The sequence below is a fragment of the Fulmarus glacialis genome, unplaced genomic scaffold (genome assembly GCF_000690835.1).
Source record: "Fulmarus glacialis isolate BGI_N327 unplaced genomic scaffold, ASM69083v1 scaffold974, whole genome shotgun sequence".
Taxonomy (NCBI): Eukaryota; Metazoa; Chordata; class Aves; order Procellariiformes; family Procellariidae; genus Fulmarus; species Fulmarus glacialis.
In genome coordinates this window covers 115,984-141,314 of record NW_009209739.1, presented here as the reverse complement: position 1 = coordinate 141,314, position 25,331 = coordinate 115,984, and the positions used below count along the sequence as shown (strand labels likewise).

Here is a 25,331-nt window from a genome sequence, read left to right as displayed (position 1 = left end):
GGCATTCCTACGAGGCGCACTGAAACCCAGAAGCAGACAACATTCATCTGGTTTTATGCTTTGTCCTGAAGTCAACGGTCAGCCCGTGTCGGCGGATTCCATCCCCCCTTAGCCTTTGTCAAACACAGGTCACCAGGAAGCCAGCCACCACCTCTTGCGCAGCAGCTGGCAGACCCGCTGCACGATGATCCTGTAAGCAGCACACTGGTAGGACGCATGAGCCTAGGAAATGAGGATGTGGAAAACAAACTCGCCATTGTTTGCATTTGGTTGTGCAATAACCGTCACGAAAAAAAGAGAACTGCAGATGGTTTCAGCTTTTTTGGAGAGATCACAATCTGAAGTGCTCTTCAGATACTCCTTCCTTGAATCATAATAAACCAATGTACTGTCCCACTCATTCCATACAGACAATGTCCTGTTATAGCTCCGTATTTTCTAGCTCTATATTGTCGTCTAAAGCACAGAACACTGCTGTTTCTATTGAACTACTATTATTTATCAATTACTAAGCTATAAAATTTTAATCGTAGTCAGGCAACTTAAGCATCACTGTAATTAAAGTACTACAAAATTCCAATGCGATTATCTGTTTTTTCCTGAGATTAATATTTTCTCTGCAAGAGCCAGCCCAGCTGTCTTACCAAGTACATTAAGACTGTAACTTTTGCTCTTATCTCCAGCTGTATTGGATGCAATACATGTGTATCTTCCTGTGTCAGTGACTTGGGCATTGGTGATTTGCAGGAAACGCCCACTGGACAGAAACCTGTGATCTTCATCCTCAGTTAGAGATTGCCCATCCTTTATCCAGATGATCTGCGGTACAGGGTTCCCTTAACGGAGTAAAGAAAATTGCAAATATTAGTCGTTGCATAGCCTCCAGGATATGTCAAGATTTCTGAAAAACAGAAAAATACAGTTTCAGATGCCCTTTTCAAATATGTCCTTTAGGGAGATGCTTTGGAATACATATTTTAAAGTCTTCGAACCTCCTGAAGTAATATACACCTCCTCTTAAATTCCACAGGCCTTTAAAGAAGAAATACCACAGCAACTATCCTCTTGGTTACATTTTATACAACCTTTGTAAGAAGGAGTGCTTAGTCCTGCTATAAGCACCATGGTTAAATTTAAAAATTCCACTGAACTGAAAATGCCATTTAAAACACGTTGTTCAGAAACAATGATGATTGACACCATGGGTTTGAGCAGTGAAGATAAGTAATATTGTATACTTTTACCTATCACTTCACATGTTAGGGTAACTCTGTGCTTCTCTTTCACTTTCACATCTTCCAGTTTATTTTCACCCACAATCCCTGGAGGCACTGCAAGCAGACAAGAAGACAACGTTAGCGAGTATTACTTACAACCAATTTAAACGCAACAAAGACACACTCAGGCTATATCTCAGTGTGTTCTTCCCTTAATCATATCAATCAATGACCGGCTCAGATCTACCAGAAACAGGTCCAGATGTGAGACAGTGCAGAGCTAACCTGCCTGTACAACAGACATGTACTCTGTTCTGCACCCCTGAACCATAAAAGTCCACGCAAAGGGCAAGAGAGGACCACAGACCCATAAAGTACTCACCTCAGTCTTCAGAGCTAGAGAGATACTCAGGGTGCTGAGGAGTATGGTCTGCAGAGCAATATTTCTGAGTATGGTCAGTAGGGCAATGGTGATGAGCACTGGTTAGTGAGGCCAGGTTTGATTTTATGCAGCAGCAGGTTTTGTAAGTTTGTAAACTATTTCTATCACCCATATTAAGCAGCAAGTGATTTATTTGTTCAAAACCATGTGCTTAAGTTTAAGAGTTGTTTGTTTTCCAACGGTAATTGAAAGCATCTATCTAGAACTGTAGGTAAAGAACTGATTTAAAAAAAATAAGAGTCAGCTTGTCTATTCACATACCATGTGTGGTTTTTTTTCCTTACCAGCATGCTCAAAGCAATACAATAGATTACCAACAAGTGGACCCTGTGTAAAAGCATACATGTGTTTAATGCAAATACAGTTAATTCCATTCGGGCAGGTGAATAAACTATATAGGCATCTTGCTGTGGTACAAACTGTGTTTCTCTAGGGAAATAGAAGACAAAACCATACCCTTAAAATACCTACCACCCCCCAAATAGCTAACTCAATACAAGGAAACTCTTACTTGATGACTTGCTTCCAAATAATCTTGGTCAACAGGACTACACAGACTAATGTGCTATTGGATGAGGGATGCCAGATTATGAATGTGTTGGTGAGTAGTTGTGGTGGCGAAGAGCTCTGATCAACTATTTCTTTCAAAGTAGAGGCATTTGTAGATTCAGGCCAAAAGAAAATGGCACTTTACAAATCAAAGTAGGCATGGAGTATAACAGCTTGAAAAGGAGGCCTATAGTTACAAGAAAGAAAGCCCAATGTCCAGGAGATTTTGGAACGTTTTGTAACAACAATGCCGGACTAGGGAGCCAGATACTACGCTTTAATAATCCTACAAAATGCAAACTTTCAGCCTAGATAGAAGACCTAAAGAGAGAGGACTTAAAACATATTCAGCAGCTTACTTGTGATCTACCACTAAGTTGGAAGCAAAAGTTTCATAAAAATAAGAATCACGGTAATATGCAGAATTCATTGTCAACAGAGAAAAATAATGTTACACCAAATTTTTGATACTAATGAAGAGTACAAACTAGAGTGAAGAAGAAAAAAAAAATTCTAAGAGGTTTGCATCTCACTTGACTGGTATGGCAAAGATACTACTTCAGCGTGGCTAAAAGTTGACCTCTGAACAGGACACATCGTGAGATGTGGGTTAGTAGAATTTAGCATGCAGGAAGATGTGTCCAGTACTGGCACTCTCACCAACTTGTGATGCAGTTATGATCAAATTCCCTGCTGTGACTGTACAGGCAATGCAAAACAGACTTTCGTATGGGTTCTACTGTCCAAATGCAATGAGACAAAGAAGCATCAACTAGTGAAGGAATTAGGTGGGGGAAAATATAAGCTAAAATCAAAGTTCAGGACTTTTAAGTCAGGCCAAAAGTTACTATTCATAAACAAACAGAGCAACTCATTGCTTTGGCCCCAAAATAATGCAGTAAGATGTCAACACATATTAATTTCAGAAATATGACAAAGCCACACCAAACATTTTGCAAATATATAAATATTATGCTTATTATACCAAGATCTCCATGCAAACCGGCTCGCCTGTTGCAACTGCTACACCAATTTAGAGAAACACTGGGATGTCTCTGTACGGTTCCTATTTACAGTGAGCCAGTGAATATTCTGTGTCGCTATCAGGCCACATTCCAGTAACTTTCCTCTAGAAAGACAAAGAAATTACTGGGGGAGGGAAGAGAAGACTGAATAATGGAATTTTCCACTTAACCCACTTGAAATCAGCTTCACTGAACATTTTTCTTCAAGGCAAACAAAGCCTATGCAAGAGAGATTTCCAGAACCCTCATGAACACCCTGCTACTAAAACCCTCCAAAGAAAACAGTGAAACAATGAATGCTTTTCAGTGTTTATCCATCTCTTCCATTCTACCAGACTTACACTTCCATGAGCTCATCAAATAAACATGAACTGACATGAATGTGAGTTATCATTTACAGGCTGAATATGCACGAGTCAGCTGAAGGCAAGGGAAGCTGATAGCACTCAGCACCTTAGAGAAAAGAAACTTACAGGAAAATTATATACAGTAATGCTATAAGACAACCTGCATCAGATCTGGTAACTATTGATAAAAATAACAAAAAGTTACTAAACCAAAAAGCAGTATTTCCTGGGAAAAATACTGTTTTTAAAAAATAAGTAATGTGACAAAATTACATATTAAGGGTTCCAAATAGCCATCTAAAGAGCCCGCTGTACTAGTCCTTGCCTAAATATGTTAGCACGATCACCCACTACCACGCTTGGTTTATATGTTTTACAACACCAAAGGCTCTACTGACTAAAGGTTTCCACTGAATCAGAGATCTCTATTTTGCAAAAACAATTCCAGCTCCAGTGTTTAATTTCCCTGTTGGACTTGGCTTTGCCTTCGCATCTTTGTTGCAACAGATTATTACCATCATGCCACTCAGCTATACATATTACACCACTGCTGCACAATAATGCTGCTTTTAATTCATGAGTGTTATCATATGGGGTTGCGCCTTTCTGCATTTGAGCATTAGATGCAACAGATTCACATGAATTTCAGATGGTTTCCTGAGGCTGTAGTTTTCTTCTGATTTAAACCAGCTTAAATTCAGGCCGGTGCCGAAAGAAATAGCACTATTCCCCTGAGCACTCAACTCTTGTCATCTTTCTTTCACCAATACTGGTATTTATAGGCTGTGTGATGAACCAGCAGGGAACTGATCTGGCTGAAAATTAACCTGACCAGGAAAACACAAAACCCCCACCTTTTCAGATCAGCTATAAACTGATTCACCTTGTTCATCACGCCCAAGGGAGAGTGAAGCTATGAGCAACACGAAACAGAAGACGGAATGGGAGCCTGGCTGTCAGCATCCCCCAGACTTCCATCCAACTGAAATAATAACCTAACTGAAGCCAGTTACATTGACATAGCTCCTTTTCAGAAAAAAACCCCAAACAAACCACAAAACAGAAGTAGCTGCCAGTTATTCCAAATTATGCCTGAAGAATCTTAATTTTAAAAACTAAACAAACAGCAAATTCACATGTAGAAGTAACTTCCCTTTAAAACCTGATTTTCTGACGATGTTATCAAAATGCACTTTTTTTTTTCCCTTAAGGACACATGTTTTGGCATAATAATTTTTAAAATACCAGCAAAGTATACAGTAGACCCCCTCACCTTCCTCTACTGTAACAAAAATTATCATGTACTTACCTAGAACAGAAAGGTCAAAATCCTTCCTCACTTCTCCCGCAGCATTGGTCACTACGCAAGTATACTGACCTTCATCTGCTACGCTCGTGTGTGTCAAACGGAGCGTTCTGCCCCCTGAGGAGAAAGCCAAAAAACATACAAACATTAAAGTCCTGCTCCAACCAATATGCTCCCAAACTGTATGGGCTAACTCTTAATTTTGTTTTACGTTTTGGTTAAATTTACAGCTGTAAATTTTTTTAATGTGGTCTATTTCTTTAATGTGCTTTGTTTTGTTGAACAAACAGTAAGAGAAAGTGACTGACCTTACTCCTACTCCATCATTTCCGTATGTCTGCTCAGGCCCTCAGCTCCTCAGTGCTTTTAAATCTGTGCTTAATACTGATCATACTATTCTTTCTAGCCAGTGACTTCCAAACTACCCTGACAGAAATTACATTTAAGTGAACTTTGAGGCATTCAAACATTTTCTGAGAATTTCTGGAGGAAGTCAGAGACCAACCGGAACAATCACTGAAACCTTTGAGACACATCTGTAGAGTTGGTGCAGAGAAAATCGAACCTGCTCCGCACAGGTCACTCAAACTACATGCAGGGGTACAGAGCACATATAATTCGTTGATCAGCACAGACACTTTGGATGTGGCAGGGATGCTGTGTTTGCAATATGCAGGATTCGTGCATGTACTTCTATGCAGGAAATTTTGACAGAATACAGTGTCTCAGACAGCAGGATTTTTGTTTCACATGAGTACTTTGCTATATTGAAAATCCAGATGATTATCCAGGAAAAATAATAAAAGCCTCATCAGAGCAGGGCGGGGGGCGGGGGGGTGTACACACAAAAATAAGTTTATTTTATAAACACACACAAACACTCCATAAAGGTATTTTCACATGTACACAAAAGGAATAAAATTCCACTCCTCTCTTCTAGCATTTGTATTAATTGTGCCATCAATAATAATAACAGGTGACAACAGTACTGGTTTACACGTAATGTTTTAAAATAACATATTTCTCATAACACTATAGCAGAGCAGTTGTCAGAACACATTTGCACAGGCATGCCAGTTTAAAAGGAAGAAGATATGCAAATATGTTTGACCAAAGGACCAAGAATATCCCTGCTTTGCCCTAGCAGCATAATTTCTCTTTGCTTCCTTTTTGGCAGAGGAACAGCAAAACAAACATCAGTGAGCATTTAAGTGTGAAAACAAATGTGGTGGCCATCCTTCAGCCTTTTCCAGTTTCTCGTTAGCAGCTGTTGCATTAGCAATCATTACCTCACAGTACATCACATCTGAACTGTGCATGTCCTGCCTGTGGATATCCACAGGGTCTCATTATTGGGACACATCCCAGAAATTTATGTTCCTGGTCATGTGCTTTGAAGGAAGAAACTGCTGACCTGCTCGATGGATGGGCCTCTGCTCAAGGAATCCTACCTGCTGGAGGGAGTACTGTGAGACAGTTCTTGCAGACTCATGTCACCCTGATCCTTTCTCCCATCCACATCCTGAACAAAGCCATATAAGAAGCAAAATGAAGCAGATATCTGCCCGCAGGAGACTGTAACTTTCTATGGTATCACATACTTGCACACCCAGGGCTCCAGTGCTGAGGCAGGATATGATTTTCTGCATTTAGCTAAAACTTAATAAAAGCTTTTCTCCCTCCTAAAGCTAGTATGCAGCTTAATGCATGGTCTGCAAGGAAAGCAGATGTGGTATGGTGGAATTTTCTTCTTCTTTTCCTAAAGTATGCAGGAAGCATCATTAAAAGAAAACATCAGCATAGTATCTGAATTAACAGATTCAAAGTTGCCAACAGTGTGTCCACACATTTAAATCATCTACAATGCCAAGTATGTTTTCAATCAACAGAACCAAAATCTTGCTTTGGCAAAGTATTTTACCTCTTAAATTAGTCAAAGAGGGGTTTTTGTTGGTGGTGGTTTTGGTTTTTTACAGCTGTACAAGCACAAATAAAGTTCCAAATGCCATGTTGGTTACAGTTCACTACCACGATGTGTAGTTTTCTAAAGAACTGCACAAAAGCACAAAGTTTGCTGGAAAACAAAGCGCTGAGTTCTGGCCTGTTTCCCCACTCCCACTGCAGCTAACATTCAGAGACAATAAACATCTTTTTGTCTCTCACCCTTCCTGACTCTGCGATCTGGGTGGTGATATTAGTGTGGGTGTAGAAATCAACAGACAGAACAGAAACAATCAAGCCCAGAAGAAATTAGTTTTGTTGATGGCAACTTCACACAAAAAGGAACGCACACAAACTCCGATAGTCAGATTTATACTGGATAATAATCAGACACCCACCCTTTTTTCCATGCGCTGTATGTAAAAATGGGAGAGCAGAAGACAGGACTACCTGTAATGTTAAAAGCTACACGAATGAAAAAAATCCTGAAAAATTCCAGCTTCAAATCCACTCTTAGCTGAGTTTCTAAACACCTCCCAGTTCCTTTGCCTGTCTGATAGTTTTCTTGTGTTCATGCTGTAGGACGGCTTGGCTTTGCATGGTGGCTATGTCAGAGTATTAGAAACTTCATCAAAACTTATTTTCATGAGATTTCTAGCTGGGAGTGGCAAACCCAAGATCAAAGAAACATCTCAGTTGTCGTCTATACATCTCAGTCGTAACCAGATACTTAATTACTTCTACACACTCCACAAAGCTGATCCCCAGACACATGAAGTCAACGCAAAACGTATTGTCTGCTTGGTACGTGTTTTCCGTTTGTAATCTCAACAAATTAACTCAATTTCCTATTGTAAACGCAAAGCTTTAACATCACTGCAGCTGCCAGTCAAGTACTCTCACTTCCCTATGGTATTGCAGGAAGATGGTTTACAGGAACAGGTATTGAGCCCCTCCTATTTTGGACACCTCTGTCAATTACTACTGTCATAAAAAGGCACTGAACTAGTTCTTCGTGAGTTATTCCAGGTTGAAAATCAAGATACCTGAAGAATCGGATCTGTTTCTCTGCTTGCCTATCACAAGTTTCTCCAGATCCCTTGGACTAGTCTTCTGGCTAATGCAGCATTCTGTGCTGTGACTGATCGCCTAATTCCAGCTTTTATTAGATGACATTCTGAAGATCAGATTCAGTTAGCTCCAATGCCAGGAAGTATTTACATGCATTAATTTCTGAGGCCTATGATCAGGTTCCCCTTTGTTTTTATATACAGACCCACAGAAATGAAAGATGTGTTTTGTTTATTGTCATACGTATTCATTCTCTCAAAGATTTTTCATCTTTCAAGGGTAAAATAACTGTGAAGAGGAAGAAGTAGAGAAAACTAATCAAATGGGAGAGCTAATGCAGTACACGTACTGGCACTGACAAAGCAAGATGTTACCATCTGACATATTTCTGGAAATAAGCATTGGACTAACATACACTAACAGCCAGAATAATGGCTTATTCCATGTCACAGACCAAATAGTTAGCACGCCTTTGGCCCATACACAAAGTTTGGTAACAACTTTAAAAGTTTACGTTAGCTATTCACCAGGCACTCCAGCAAATCTGACCCCATTTACTGAAAAGCTTGGCATTGAATAACAGTTTCTCTTCTTTCCTTGTCTTTACAGATTATTAAACCAAACCTTTTTTTATGTGAAATACCCGCACTATAGATGCAGAGGGCCCTTCGCTCCTTTCCTTTTTTTTTTTTTTTTTAAAAATAATTACAGCTTTTGTACCTGAGAGGATTCGCACTGAGTTGTTCAAAGTGACAGGCCATCCGTTCTTGAGCCATGTTATTGATGGCAAGGGAATTCCTGAAGCTTCACAAACCATAGAGATGGGATTCTTCTCCACAATGCTGATGTTTTCAGGCATCTGCAGGTCACCAGCAATACTTGGGGGAACTACAGAACAAGAGTAAAGAAAAGCCATACTTCAGAACAAATAAAAATTAAAACATTCTGTCATCCAAATAATAATTCACTGAAGCTAAGATAAGCTTACCAAGTGAAGGGCTAAAAAACTGAGACATTCAGTACTATATATTAATGACAATTTCTTACTGTGTAACTGCATGGAAATATTAAAATTAAATTCTATCAGTTCTATTACCTTTATTTTACGGCTTAAGATCCCTAGCGAATAACATTTTATCGTAGTTCTGTCCATTCTATGCTAATTATAATTTCCAGTATCTAATTAAACACTTAGGGAAAATTCTAACACTGACAGAATTACATGCTTCTTCTAATGGAAAGAACAACTCCCTATTAAAATAACTACCGCAAATTTATTTTTAGCTTTTCTTTGCTAATATTTCCACTCTGGAAGCAGTTCTGCAGTTCTACAGTTCATACTTTAGAACATAATGCCTGCGGTCAAGAAATGACCAACATCCTCCAGCACTCTGAGTAGCTTGAGGAGGTTTAAAGTTTCTTTTTACTACCCAGAAGTTTGATAATACAGTACAGCAAACATCCCAAATAAAAAAATACATAAATAAAACTGGTAAATAATTTAGGCTTCTCATTTTCAATAATGAGAATTCCTGTGTTTACTTTCACAGTAAAACATGAATAGTCAGTGTTCAATGAAGCACAAAAAATCATATGTAAAAGAATTACAGGGGCTGTAAGATAACGTGATGTTCCGATCAAAAAGTCAAATTATGGAGATGAATTATAGTTGGAGGTACCATCTTTAAATTCTTCTTTAACTGTCCCCTGGTAGCAGCCACTAGCAGGGTGCTCTCAGTTAAACCTTGATTTCTATCTCCTACAATAGAATATTTTCCACCATGACACTCACCCCAATATCGTATAAAATTATACCATATCTTGCTTTTCTCCTCTCAGGACATGGAGCAACTGGGGGTGGACTGATATTAACAGGGACAGAGGTAAGATTTTAAAATATTCAGGAGTTATAAAATGGGATTTGGATTTTTGTAACACTGCAATTGAAACTGCATCACTGATCTGCAATTGAAACTGCATCACATGTAAAGCCTGCAATAGATACAGGTGGTGCATTTAGCCACACAAGTATTTCTTGGGTGTCCTTTGGTGAACTTAAAGGTCTAATTTGTTTCTGTTATGCCTGCCCCATTTTGCATACACTCACCATGAACATTTAAATCGTATTTTCTGTCAGACAGCCCTGCCACATTGGCAGCAACACAGACATAGCGGCCAGTGTCTGACACCTGGGCATTTTTCAGCTGAAGAAAGTGACCATCATGAAGTATCACTACGTCCCTTCCACTGACCAGCGGACGGCCATCCTTCATCCACGTTATTGCTGGTTCTGGAATGCCCTGTACCTTGCACTCCAAGGAAATTTCATTTCCTTGAGTGACCACAACTTCTGATGGGTGGCTACCACTGTTTAATATAGTTGGTCGAACTATGAAAGAAAAAGAAACACAGTTTAGAAGTCAACTGGAAGCGACATTTCAGGATCTTCACCTTTTTCTGAACAGAACAACAATCAAGTTTGCCAGATCAGCATTTTCAGAAAGACCACTTATTGTGGGTTACTGCCAGCAAATCAGTTAGGGGCACTCTGCAATTCACAGCATTTTCCACAGGGCTGAGAAAAGACAAATAACCTCCCCCTCTCGCCACCTCATAAAGTAAAAATGTTTTTTAAAATGTATCTTACAGCAATTTTTAAAATGCAAACAGGAAAAAAAATTAAATTAAAAAAGACTGCCCCAAATGCTTAGAATAGATGCTATCAATCCCTATAGATTTTTGAAGGTTTTCTCTTTCATGGGATTGTTTAAAAATACCTCCTTTTATTCCTGACTGAAATACAGAATTTGCAGTAAAACTGGAAATCTAAGTTCAATTAGTTGTCATCACTACTACAGTCTGGTGACAAGAAACACGACACTAACTAACCCCTAAAGCGGTTACATCCTCATAATCATCTGTGGTCAAATGCACTTTCAACAGGTATATGCAGCGTCTTGGTCAAGCTCTGAGTCCAAAGTGTCAAAACTTTAATACTTCACATTCTCTTCGGAGTACCCTGAAATTGTCCTATAGCTAGACATTACTCTCTGAAAATCCTGCAGCTTAACATCACTGTACTGATAACACTTTCATAACATAACTCTATTTCAGAACTGGTAAACTATGAACATAATTTTTCATGGTAACTTACTGTATACTTGCAAACTGTATTCTTTCTTTGCACTTCCAGCTACATTTGAAGCAATACAAGTGTAAGATGCAGCATCAGACTTTTCAGCAATTGAAATCTGTAGCTGTCTGCCTCCAGATAATACCCGCACCCTTCCCAAAAGGTCAGCCACCAATGGAGAGCCTGCAAGAGACATTCTTTCAGATAAAAACACAGAAAACGGTAATGAGCTTGCTCAGGTGGTGTAAAGTCCACTGGCTCGTTTAAAAATTACTGAGCTGCACAATTGTCCATTTTACAACTGCTCTATCAGAGTTTTCCCAGACATCAGAAACTTCAAGCAAGCAGATTCTGAGGACTTCCCATATTAAGTGCTGACTTCACGACATACAGCAACCTGAGCTAAAGCACAATAACTCTCACCACACTCACATCCATCCAGAAAATTTTGGACACTTCCACTGAGCAGTAAATTCAACACTTTCAGAAAAATCTGACTCATTGTCCAGTATATAATCATCTCACCCAGCACAGCCAGTGCTTAGAAACATGTAAGTTAGTCTGCATAGCTGGACCACCTGTATATTGCGTGTCACGCAGCACGTGTGCATACACTTCTGCCCAGGAAATCCTCCGCAGAAACATGACAGCAAAATAGTATTACATTCTCTGAGCAGAATTTTCTATCTTGGAGACATCAGATTAGGCAACTATCTTCATCTTTACAAACCGCAGGGAGACTTTGTGACAGAAAGAATACACCTGCCACTGATAATTATTACCAGCTGATTTTTCACTTCCCACTTGTGCATTTAAAATCCTCCCTATGAACGAGTGCACCAAATGTCAAACGTGATGAAAAATCTTGCTCTCAAGTAACATTCCAAACTGTACTACTTTCTAACTCCCTTTCTAGACTTTCCAATAGGTTCAAGTTTCCTTTCTGCCATTTGTATACACTTTGGCCTTGCAGTACATTATCAGAACACGTCATACAATGACTTTTTGGCTTCCAAGAGACAGGGTCTAAAAAGAACTTGATAAACTTCATTTTCTTTGAAAATTTTATGCATTAGAAACAGTGTTTTGTAATTAAAATCTGCTCTTTCCATAAGCCAAAATTAATTAAGGTAGGCACATACCACACTGAATTGTGCCGTCTAGAAAGACACAGATGAATAGGTAAGATTGATTAATAACACAAGAATTACCATACTGAAGAGTTCAACATCTTACTTTGTCTAATATTCTGTCTCCAACAGTGTCCATGCTTAAAAGAAGGTGCTAAAAATACCTGCTTTTGTCTATGGATTCATAAGAAGGTGTTTGTCAATGTTACTTTAACCCCTAAAGCAAAAAGGTGTGCAGACTACTCTTAACTATTGAGATGGGATGAGAGAAAGGTTCAGTAAATCCCAAAAGCAATTACAACAACTGGATGCATTTTCATCACTTGGCAGTACGCCATGGCTGCAAATTTAAAACTAACGCAGAGGATACGTCTATGTTATGCAGTGGATCACAGGGCAGAGACCCTCGACACAGCACCACGGGACTTCACAGTGACTCACAGCCCTGCCGGCTGGCGTCCACAAGTAAGTCTTGATGCTGCCTTGCTGCACCGTGGTAAATAAGCATATTGAGAGGGGTTAAGTGCTTCACTAACAGGTATAAACTGTCCATTTTTGAGCCACCTCAGGAATCTCTGCATTGTGCTTCTCTTGCACGTCTTTAGGAATAATGACACCTAATCCAAGTAGAGGTGAGTTAAAGAGAAGGGAATCATCTACTGTTGTGGTTCATTTTACTCAATATCAGGATTGTTTAGACATCTGCATGTTTGAACTCCTCAGAACACACTATCTAAAATGTTCACAGGGAAAAAGAAAAACTGGCAGGTCAGAATTATCACATTTGCTTTATAAAACAGACAATGGATGGTTACTCACCATTCTTTTTCCAGGTAAGACTGGGTGGTGGGATGCCACTAGACTCACATATCAGGCTTATCAAGCTCCCTTCAATTACTGTCAGCTGAGAGATGTCATCCGAGCCATAAATACTTGGTGACACTGAAAAGAAATGCCAAATAATTGCAGCATTTGAAACAAAACGTTATCAGCTAACATAAGACCCAAATGACCCTCTTTACAAATTCGTCCCATTATGCTCTGAAGCAATTACAAGGATCGTACTCTCTTGCTGACAACGCAAACCAGATCCTGGGTAGGGAATAATACACTTGCGAATGACTGCATCTATCCTTCCAGCCCCTGAGGTCTGGTGCATGCATAGGCTCTATTTTTGGCTGACTTTTGAATGGACTTCACAGAACAAAGCTGTTTCTGTGAATTATGCAAACTGACTCCAACTCTAAGAGCCTGCCTCATTCATGGCCTTAGCTCATAAACCTACAGGTATCATCATTAGTCAGAAAGTGACTTTTAAAATTCAGCCCAAGTTTTTCCTTTGAATTTCTCCTGCACCAACACACTGGCTGCTGCCACATCCAACACTAAGGACCCCATCCCTTCGATTGCCCGACTGTAGCAGAGTGACAGCTTTGCTCTACAGCTCTGTGACTGTAAACCAGTTGCAGACAAAAGGGACCACTGTTTTCACTCTGATCCTCAAAGTCTTAAAGAACTTCGGTTCAATCACTAGGGAAGGGATAATTGCCTTCCTGAAATGGGGGATCCATTTTCTTCTGATGAAAATAGTGTAGGTAACACTTGAAAAGAGACCAAAAATAGCAGAGCAGAACATAGGCTGAAACTGGCAAATAAAATCTCACTAGTGAATAACTTATCCAGCACATTTTTAATGCACGTGACAGTAGACAGCTTCTCCTTACGACACCTCAAACTCTTTATTTAGCAGCAACCAGCTGTATGGGTTTCAGAACGACTGACTGCCAAGGGCTTTATTGTACTTCAGGTTTCAACCTTTTATTTGTCCTGCTTCTGGTCAGAAAGTTTGTGCCATTCTCTACGGAGGCACATCTTACATTTAACACGTGGGCTGGTTCTTGGAACCAGAGCTAGCTCTCAGGATCTCACCAGTCCTCAGAAGGATACATTTCCTAGATTTAAAACTTAAAAATATGGCAAGCATGACTTTTGGTCCCTGGGTGTAAACAAAGACTATAATTCTAAACAGTTATCCACAGATGACTTTCACAGGCAACTTTTGGTTTCTATTAAGCTTATTCCATCAAAGCTGCTAACTAGCAAACAATTATCCCTCCTCTCAAAATCCTACTGAAGTGGTCTCACTGCACAAAAAAACAAACCCATATCCCTCCAGCAGCAAAGGTCCTTTTACAACACTGCAGATCTTACCAATCTGGGGGAGGGAGAGATGAGAGATGAAGATGAATGCACAGTAAACGGGTATATGCATTAGCATGGGAAAACTGCATGGTCCAATACAATATCCACCTCTAATTTAAATACCAGGAATGTTTGTTTTTTTTTTTTTAAATAATGACAGAATTCTGTACTAAGAATTGTAGTTTTATGGTTACGAACCCTGTTAGATAATTCTAGTCTTGAGATTTCAAAGCAAGAAATTGATTTGTAATAGCAAAAAAAGGCACATTTCAATTTGCATATGGGGAGAAAATGATGGTGCAGAAAAAAAACACTCAAAATCAATTATTAAAATAAATGTCCTAAGCCACATTCATCACCTAGCCATAGAAAAATTTTACTAAAGCTATTTTTATGACTCAGGGCTGATAACTTTGCAGAGCAAATAAAGCTAGGTAAACCAGCTTTTATTTATCTGAATTTCCACGCTTCAGCATTTAAAAAAGTGGAAAGTTGGTAGGTTACTTTAAATGGCATTAGAGTGCACAAATAGGAGCTATGGATACAAAACCAGTTAGTTATAGTTCTAAGCTACTATCATGCATGCAAACACAGCCTGACAAAGGCCTACAAAGTAGCTAGTATTAATTTGGAACCAAACCAAAGCAATCTGGAAAATGCGTGCACTGCCTTGGGACTGTTAAACTACTGCAAATATAACATCTCCCTGCATGAACCTCAGCAATTAAGTGTTTATGAACTACAGAGGATTTTAGTGTCTCACATTATAATTTCACTCTGAAGTCCGTTCCCATTCCTGGAATAAGCTTAATAAATCTTACCCCAGATATTGACATTATAGTTCCTTTCAGTTTTCCCAGCAACATTTGTCGCTTCACAAGTGTAACGGCCAGTGTCCTGTACTTGAGCTCCTTCAATCTAGGAAGAAAATGAAAACCTGGATTTCTTCTTCTTACATCGTTATACAGGAATTTCAGGGAGAGGTTGTTCAGGTTTCAATTTTTATTTTTACATCTGTCTCTCTAAATATTAATAATACAGTATTACTCCTGCAAAATCTGTACACAAACATCTAGATGTCTATGACCTCCCTCACTCCTCACCCACTACTCTCTATTGCACCTAATGCTATCCAGACTCTAACAGGTATCTAGTGCCTTCATGGTGGGTATGCTCCCCAGAAAGCAATCGCCACCAGAGCCTGACCACCCAGTTTACCTTCAATACACTTCCATCTTCAGATATGCTAAGACCTGGCTTCTTCAGCAAGGGTCGTCCATCTTTGAGCCACGTCAGCACGGGTTGGGGAATAGCATTGCTCTGGCAGAGCAGCTCCACTGCTTGGCTGATGAGCACAGAGACGTTTTGTTCCTCTCCCATGATGTTTGGTGGAACTACAGCAATAAATCAAAACAAAGGACCTTTGGGCATTGCAGACTTCCCAGAGTAAACATACTGTGGAGTTAACAGTCCTCATTTACAAATACAAAATGGCAGTTACTACCTTTCTGATACACAACTCAAGTCTCCTTTATATCACAAAAAAGCACCGGAATAATTCTTGTTACTTACAGAATATCCTCCACACAAGATATATGCTAGTGAGGTATCAGCTACAAAGAAACCATTTAGATAAGCCAAGACCAGCAAAAAAATACTTGAAATATAGCTAGAAAGGAAAATCACCAGCATACAAAGAATGGGGAAGTACATTCCGGCTAAAAAGAAAAAGAGCTGATGAGTGAGAAGACTCACAAGATAATAATCAGACCCAGAAGCTGAAAATGGCTTAAACTGTTCCAAACAGTGCCAAGATGGATACTTGGCTTTAAGGCGAACTCTGAGAGGAATTTTGTCCAGAGATGGCCAAATACAGAAGACAGAATGAGAACTTACATGATTGCAGCCAAGTAAACGGGTTAATGACTTAATCATTAAGTCATAATCTACAATTACTTTATTGTCTGTTTTGTGTGGTATCTGCTAGCTAATTATTGCAATTGTTGGCACTGAGCACTATATTTAGATTTGTACTGCAGTTTCAGTGATAACCTCATTATTACACTATTATTTCCAAATTATAGGGTAGAAAAATCAGCTTTTGGAATGAAAGTTTTCTGTGTAGACGAAAAAAAAAATGCTTCTGCACATTTAAATTGAAACCCATTAGCTGCTCTTGAACAGTGTCAAGATTCAGGAAAATGCAGTTTTTCCCCCATTTTATTTGTGTTTCCACAGTCAGAAAAACAAAGCAACTGAGAAGGCAACTGAGAACTAAAACTTGGAACACAGCATGTGAGCAAGTTTCCATGGGGAAAGTGTTCATGGCTGGAATCGAAAAGAACATGGAGGAAATATTAGACTGACAAGATGAGCCTAAATGAAAAGATTAAAGACCCAAAACTGTTTGCCATCTACGGCTTTGTATCAGCATTCATGGCTGAACCGAATGTCCTTTAGTAATGGCATGCTGTATCATCGGTCAAAGGAAATCTTCTGAGACTCCCCAGGCAGCTCTGAGTCATTGACAGAATACTGCCACATTAAAAGTTTTGAAGTATTTCGGTGTCAGACACACGCTGACCCGGAAAACAGCAAGAGTGGTGTAGGCCATCATGGCCGCATTGCTGCTGCTTACCACCAGCTCTCTACCAGAGGTTCCCCTTCCCAGATTAGAGCCAGTGAGACAGAATTTGGGAGTGCTTGTCATGCACACCACAGCAAGTCAGGTGCCTTCATGTGCATCACTAACACAGGTAACTACGGCAAACTGCAGAGAGCAGAAGTGTTTTTACTGGGCTGCTCAAGCATGATCCAGAAAAGAATTCCCAGTCATGCCCTTAATGGCATATATGTTCTTAAATCCTTAAAACAACCCATAGGGATTCCCTTTCCTTTCTTGTCATTTAAAAACATGAAGCATGTTCATTATAAACGCTTGACATTAATGCAACATTCGATCTGCAGTCAAAATATTTACAAAATCAAAACTCTCCTAGCAAGAATTACTTTGTCTGGTTACACATATCCAGTGGGATTTTCATGCTTGTTGTGTACTAAGACTGTTCAGTTTGCCCAAAAAAAGTTGACCAGGGCCAAATATAAGAACCTTTATTATCACATTTCCTTCGCTTTTTACTTTTGCAATCCATTACTCCAGAAATTGCGTGTCTGATTGCACAATATATTGGGGTAAGAAGAAGGGAAGCAGTGGGACTGCCTGCGAGAAATACTCTGAGCTTCACTCTGAGCAAGAAGATACTGAATTAATTAGCACACATGAGATTATAAAATGTCCCAAAGTGGTACTCAGTAAACCAGCAACACAGTTCTCAAGTTGTCCTGAAAAATAACATTAACAATAAAGCTTTGTTTTTCTTGCACAGGAAGTACTAAGCAGAGCAGCTGATTTCACAGTTTGGAAATAATTTAGGGAAAAGTCTGGTCTCTGTGGATAAGAAATATAGTAACTGAAAAAAAATCTGTTTATCTTACTTTCTTTGTAAAATTCACAAAGGCCCAGATTCTTTACGAGTATTGTGGAACTGAAAATTGGAAGCTGATCCATTACTGCAGAAGGCAAATTTATTTCCAAATACTTTTCCACCAACTACTTTTCCTCTCAGCTAAATGAATTGAAATGTGTTCAAAAGGAAACTGAGTTTATGAAACAGAGAGAGACAGACACTAAAGCATTTGTTTCTGAAGGAACGGGGTTTAAAATTAATCTAATTATGCTCATGGTAACTATATGTTACCCAGATTGTTCCAACTCCTAGACTGGCTCAGCACTTTGCACATTTGTAACCATCTCAGCTCCAAATGCACTCCAAATTATTTTCCTCCTGTGACTTCTTAATTAGATTACCCATACGAGGCAATCCTAAGAGCAGTATTACTTTTTGGTGACAGCCTCACTCAAGATGGCCCTGCAGCTGAGCTCAACCCTGGCCAGCTTCTAACACAATAGTAATTTTAAACATACACAACTTCTAACTAACTCTTTTAAGTTCATCTAGCTAAAATGGACAGAGGTTTCAGAAAATAAAAGAGAAATAACAAATATATCCATGCCACTTGTGTGGTTACATATACATACACACCTGTCCTCAAACTCCAAAAGGGACCTTGGTATTCCTTGCTCTAGACATATAATGTTCCAGCCCATGTTAACCTCGAGCTTGTTTGCCATGCCAGTGTCCTGACTTTCTGAACTGCCCCTTGCAGATGCAAAAGTAGCCATGACTCAAGTCACGAGTATCCTAACCACAGTGCATTTACAAGGAAGTCAATTCTGAAAGCCAAACTCGAAAACAAATAACCTGGCCAGCTGTCCCTATTCACCTTAGAGAACATCCAAACTTCTAACTTCTCTTGCAAGATTTTTCCAGATTTCTGCTTACGGTTGCCATAAAGCGAGAGATTGGCAGACCCAAAACAGTTCTCTCTCCACTAACCTACTGAAAGCAGAAGCAAAACCACAAAGCTTCTTCAATTCCAAAAGCCTCTCTCCACATCTGGTACCATCAGATTTCTAAAACAAATGGCAGATCATTGTTCATCCTCATTTCACTGGTGTACAAAACCACTGAGCTGTCCAGGGAAACTTAACACTTGCTACAGTCAAACTCCCTGGCATTCCTCCTGGCAGTATGTCATGCTCTTTGATACTGGTACATCACCAATGATCCCTGAGAAAGCAATATGAAAAGGCATCTTATACAAATCACAAGAAATCAGGATGAAGCTCATACAAGTTACAAGAAATGAGAAAGAAGGATGAATTCACGTGAGTTCAGCCAAAAAGACTTCAGAATTAACTTATTGACATAATTTGGAAAACTGACAAAGTGCAAAAGCTAAAGATACATTCCCTGCTGCTTGAAAGAGACAAAGTTGACTGGTTGGGCTCAATACAGTGCCATTGTTAGCACTAAAAAAGTCACCACCATTTAGGCAGGCATAATAAGGTCTTGAAAATGGAACAGAAACTGGAGAGCTGTATGGCAAACTCACATTGACTCGTTCTGGTTCAGTAAAGACAATTGAGCTCTGGCCCCAGTAATATTTTTTGCCTGTGGGATCTACATGTTTCTTACACAAAGAAAAACACATATTTTCTCCTATCATTTATAAATAAGCCTTTATGTATTAACCTTATAAATTCCCTGTTGCAGCTACATTTCTTCAAGGATACACAGAAGAACATACACGCATACTTTAATACATGCGTACATATGTGTATATATATATTTTTAATTTTATATACAACACATGCACACACCTCATCACTTAGCCTTTCATTACGGGTTGGAACAATTTTTCTTCAATGTTGCTAAAGGTCTAGGCCACAGTGTGTTTAATTAAAGCTCCATGAACAGTTTTCATGACCAAAAAAATAGAGCAATTTGTCAGAAAATCTCACCATAAACTCTGAGTTCAATATCTCTCTGGCTCTCGCCCGCAGCATTCACTGCAACACAAGTGTATTTTCCTGTGTCACTGATCTGAGCACTAGTCAATGCCAAGACTCGGCCCCCAGACAGAACCTGGAATACAAGCACGACACATTGGGAATACATGCCTCAATGTGAAACACAAGCAGAGAGAACTATTAGGCTTCATTTCAGAACAAAATACTTGTTTTGCCACTGCTTCCCACCATCTCTCTGTTCCCTATACTCTTCCCCACACTCTGTTGTTCTCTTTTGATCAAGACCTGCAAAAGCAGAAGTCTAACTTCACGCAAGTCCGTAGGGAACTCCTGGCATTCGCACGTCTTTGCAGGATCTGGACATTCCTCCCTCTTACCAGTTTCAAACATTCTGTCACACCTTTTGTCTGTGTCCCGAGTTGTCCACATAGTATACAAATTTCCCCTCTTTCTTTTCAGATAATAAAATTAGCTTTCATGCCCTCTCCTTTTAACTCTGAAATATGTCCTTACATGGGGGGGTCTTTTGTTTTTTTTAAAATGAATTACTATTTTATGTAATGAGATATTACACGATCTTGAGCTCTACAGATCTCTTCAGCATAGGAATATGGCCCAGTTTCCTCTTCTTGCCAGTAAGTGAAAAACTTGCTGATGCAAACTCTTACTCAGTATGAAATCAGTTGGAAGGACCACCTTATTTCAATATACCCGCATCTTCTACTTCACACAGTAACTACTAGAGCTAAACTTGCACCAATAACCTAGAGCAAAAGGCTCTACGCTCTCATTCCAAAATCTCTGGCTTATACAGTTCCATTAAACTGTACCAGTTTTAAAGTCTCCTACCACAACAGAAAACAGCACAGATAGCAGGATTTGAACCCAGTACCTGGAGTCCATCGCTAAAGCTGGAAACAGGGCTACCATCTTTTAGCCACGTCAGAATAGGCGCAGGGATGCCTCTTGCTTCACACTCCAGTCGCACTAGGTTATTAACCACGACTGTCACCATGTCACTGCTGCCAGAAATTGATGGTGGGACTGCAAAAAAAGAAAGCAAAGCTGAAGCAGCTACCTAAGAGTATTAATCACAATGAAATTAAGTGGGCCGCTTACTTTCGGACATTATTTCTCTTTCTGAAAGGCACTACGCTGTTGGAACGATTTCTCATGTTACTCCTACTGAGCTTTTGTCATTTGTTTGCTCCGTGCCAAATCCTGCTCTTTACTTACATAAGCAGTCAGATAACTTCAACGAAACTACTGTGAGCAAGGTAAGCAGGACTGGGCCCATAGCCCAGAGGACAGCTGCAAAACCCAGGAACCATAATAACATAAAATCAGAAAATATTCCCTCAAACTTTTATAATATTCCATTTAGACCTTGTGAAAGGCATTAAGAGTGGTGGGGATTAAAGAAAGAAGTTTATCATATAAACTGCATAAAGCAAATACATACACAGAGTAATAAATCGGCCTTGCAGAGCATATGTGAACATTTACCAGATTAGACTGTGTAACATCTGACTGTCTGAGGACAAAAAACATCTTAATGGAACATCTCAAAACACTTACTATAGGCATACAGTCTAGCAAATTTTGTAGAGCTATGTTAAAAAGGGAAAAAAGAAGTATTAAAAAACGGAGATGTTTCATTTCTCAGGAGAATCAAAACAATTTTATTTGCTCCTACCACTAACAACTTAGTAATAAAGCTTTACAGTCAGTATCAGTACAAAACTTAACACTTGAAGTCACTCCTAGAAAGACATGAGAATGGTGTGGATCTACTCATACATATCCTATGTGAGGAAAAAAAACACGTATAAAATTCTGTACTGAAAATAAGATTCATTAATAAATTCAGCAACCTCTAACAGCCTGTAACTCAGGCTACCTACTCTAGATAAATTCCAGTAATGGCAGAAATGGCAGAAAAAAAGCAAGTGTGATCTTGTAATCTTTTTTTTCCCCACACGCATGCACACAGTTCCCCTATTTCACTACAATAGCATCCATTGTTCTCAAATGCCTGAAAAAGTTATAATGGTGAGAAAGAAGTGGAAAAAATTAATACAATGAAATCATATGAATATACTAAACTGGAATTCAACCTGCTTCCTTCAGTAGGCCAGCTACTTTCATTTAACGTTAAGCCTGCAGTATCAAGCATTGTTTTTAATGCAAAAATGATCTGATATTTCTACCACAGCAACTGCATCCACAACACTATTAACAACAGAAGTTGTTAAACGCGACCAGTAATCGACCAACATAGGTGCTCATTCCCAATGCCAACTGCCATACAGAAATCTAGAGCAGGCTTTCAGTAAATGCAGCATAACTTTCTGCACTTGACACTTCAGAGTCTGTTCTCCATTAAGTAGTCATTCTTGCTTCCACTATTAAGAGAGGAAAAAACTCAAGTTTTCTCCTCTCAAACTCATAAACTCTAAGTAAACTGGATGATAAACTTGTTCATGGTAAATTCAAAAAGCACTCCACTGAAAGCCTGGCATGACACAAGCTGAATTAAGTAGGTTCATGCATAGGTGTTTCAGCTTCCTTTGATGCAATTACTTCTGGCTGCAACTGCATATATACTCTGCTCATAACAATGTTACGTGTCTAAGTCACAAAGTATTAGTTCCCTAGAAAACTCCGGACATATCCACTGAAATTCCATCACCCATAAAAAGACACGCATATACTTCGGAGTTATTTTTCATTTTTCGGTTTCACCAGAATAATGACCTTGGCTCTAAATATTTCCTGGGAATTAATCACTGGGTGGGGTTAATTGCCTTTGACCATGACTTGAGCCGTCAATTTTTCCCATGATGGTCATTAATTCCATCAAAATGTACTGCCCAGCTCATTATTTGTTAATTAACATTAATAGGAACTACATACTCTGCGTGCATCTCAGCTGGGGACACTGTGCCAAATTTGGGCCACAGTTTTGCATGGAAGACTCCCACAGAAAATCAGCTACATGCATATGCATGTATCAAAGATAAGAATTTGGATTACGGCCCCATCCAAAAGCCACTGAAATCAGTGGAAAAGCTCCAATTTGGCTTTTGATCAGGTGTCTCATGTCTGCAAACACCCACGCTTCCCCTTCATCTTATTAGACACAGTACATTTTTCTTTAAAACTCTTGGATTATGAAAGAGCATTTGATATGTGTCCTTTCTTTGTCTACTGTGAGCTTTAAAGTCATCTACAGCAAAACGCAGCAATTACAAGGCCTTCCAAATTGCTGAAGTGATAACACAAATACCTTTTCCACAAATCTGCTGCCTCTGTTCATTCTTCCCAGAACAGACTTCCCCTACCACGTTTTCCTAATTCAAAACATGTATTCTAATGTCACTGAAAAACAGAAGAGTGAATTTTCTTCCCTCTGACCTGTGCCGTATCTCTTCCAGTATGATGGTGTGATGAGTGATGGTAAGTCTGCTAAAGCAGACGTGAAACTTGAAAAGAGCAAAGGTGGTGCATGCAGGTGTTTTTTGTAAGTTTTATAACACTTACCATGAACCTGAAGACTGTAAAACAACTCAGCTGTGCCCGCTGTGTTGACAGCCACACACTTATAAACACCGGTGTCGGAGATCTGAGCACCCTCAATCTGCAGAACCTGCCCCCTGTTCAGAAAAGTGGCACTTGCAGCACTGGTAAGTGGACGATTGTCTTTGTACCATGTGATAGCTGCACAATGAAAGGAAAGATGCAAAAGTTGCCAAAAATACAAAAACAAAGGGACCAAATAGTCTCCAAACTTTCACCTAAGTTTTCAGATACATAACACCAACATTTACAAACCAGTATCAATATTAATCATAATTAATAACAACAAAAAGTAACGAGAAAATGAGGAAATCGGTAACATTTCTGCAAAGTACTGACTCATCCCCAGAGAATTCAATAGCAAACTTGACACTATCATCCATGCACACCATGTATTTATGAAAAAAATGTTCTGAAGTCGAAAAATTATCACACAAAGCATACTTATAGAGGATTTACTCATCTCATACCAAGGCCAACAGCAGCTGTTCAAAAATACGCAGCAATATAATATATGTAATTTTTTCACCTTTTACCCTAAAGTATTGCTACATTAAACTGAACCACCTGGGAAAGTTTACAGGAACAAAATGTAAGCAACCAAATGAAAGTTCAACTGGCAGGCTGAAAAACTGAAAATAAAGCCCAGAAAACTGGTATTACTCCAAAAGAAAATTTTATAGGAACTTGATAATCAACAAAATCTGAGGATTTTTTTGCATCTCAGCCAAAAGATGGCACCCTCCATCAGCAGAATGTGTAACTAATGTTTTACTGGCATCACTTCACTATTCAGTTAGATGAAACTGCTACTTACTGAATCATTTTCCATAGCACACAAGTTTTCTGTGAAAGACACATTCAAGAAGTAATCTGGCCTGACTGATGAACAAGATTGCAGGCAAGCTTCTTTTTCAGTGTGATGTTGTGCTATCACTTTTCTTAGCTAATGTCATATCTTGACATTAGTATGTAGCGTCACATCGTACAGAGAAGAGGTGAACAAACTGGTTTTATTGTATAAATTATATTAACTCCATCATTTTAATTGTTTGTCCTAAAATAATTGGCAATTTGATGAGAAAAAAAGAGTGCAAAATGGATATAAAATCCTTATGTTTTCATAACATTTTACATACACCCCTAATAATTTCAAATTTTGTTTTATACAGGTATAAATGATTCTAGAAAATAATACTTCGTGGAGAATCAATTCTTTAAAAGGTGGAGAAGGTGAACCTGGATGCTCAGTTGAAATTTAGTAACACCCTTCTTCTGAAAATGGGACTATCATCAGCGCAAGAGTAAATTGCTATACTAGATATAAGATATTCATTATATGCTATTCCCCAAGTTTTGCTGTACAATAATTAATACAGAAAACTATTCTCATATTAACACGGTATTTTTATATCCATCAGAAGGAGGTGGGAACATAAAACACACGTTGGAAAAAAGAAGGAAATAGATTTTTATCTCAACAACAAGAACAAAAAAGGATTAACTGTAAAAAAAGACCTAATCCAAAAATCCTAGCACTGAAAGAATCCCAGCAATGAAGTAACTAAAATCTAGATTGCTTTAGATTTTTTTCAGTTCAGAAACAATTCAAAAGATCCATCAGTCTAAACAGGAGCCAAACTCCCTCAGCTCTCACTTGGGTAAATGTCTATGATTTCTATGGGAAATTTCCCTTAAAAAAAAAAAGGAAAAAAAAAAATTACAATTCCACAAAATGTGAGGAAAATAAAACACTAACAGATATACACAGCCTAGTTTTCAAACCTTAGAATATAAGGAGAACCCACAAATACATTAGTACAATTTATCATCAGGGCAAGCCACAGAAAGCACTGTATACACAGAGAAAACCTACTCATTCTTAAAGGGCCCAGACCAAACAAAGAGCCTCCTATTAATTTCAACAGCCTTTAGAAAAGGTCCAAGACATGGCC

General features: G+C 38.9%; 1 protein-coding gene across 1 annotated transcript in view; it reads right to left on the bottom strand.

Moving 5' to 3' along the window:
* Window positions 1-25,331, bottom strand: part of LOC104076150 (hemicentin-1-like) — a gene marked incomplete at both ends in the record, with an annotated part of 142,926 nt that overhangs the window by 1,618 nt on the left and 115,977 nt on the right. The window contains 12 exons of the mRNA XM_009576914.1: window positions 645-836; window positions 1,245-1,331; window positions 4,890-5,003; window positions 8,619-8,786; window positions 10,006-10,287; window positions 11,053-11,214; window positions 12,981-13,103; window positions 15,185-15,281; window positions 15,582-15,757; window positions 19,789-19,912; window positions 20,690-20,841; window positions 23,341-23,517. Coding sequence (XP_009575209.1) covers window positions 645-836; window positions 1,245-1,331; window positions 4,890-5,003; window positions 8,619-8,786; window positions 10,006-10,287; window positions 11,053-11,214; window positions 12,981-13,103; window positions 15,185-15,281; window positions 15,582-15,757; window positions 19,789-19,912; window positions 20,690-20,841; window positions 23,341-23,517 — 1,854 coding nt within the window. The remainder of the gene's footprint in view (window positions 1-644; window positions 837-1,244; window positions 1,332-4,889; window positions 5,004-8,618; window positions 8,787-10,005; window positions 10,288-11,052; window positions 11,215-12,980; window positions 13,104-15,184; window positions 15,282-15,581; window positions 15,758-19,788; window positions 19,913-20,689; window positions 20,842-23,340; window positions 23,518-25,331) is intronic.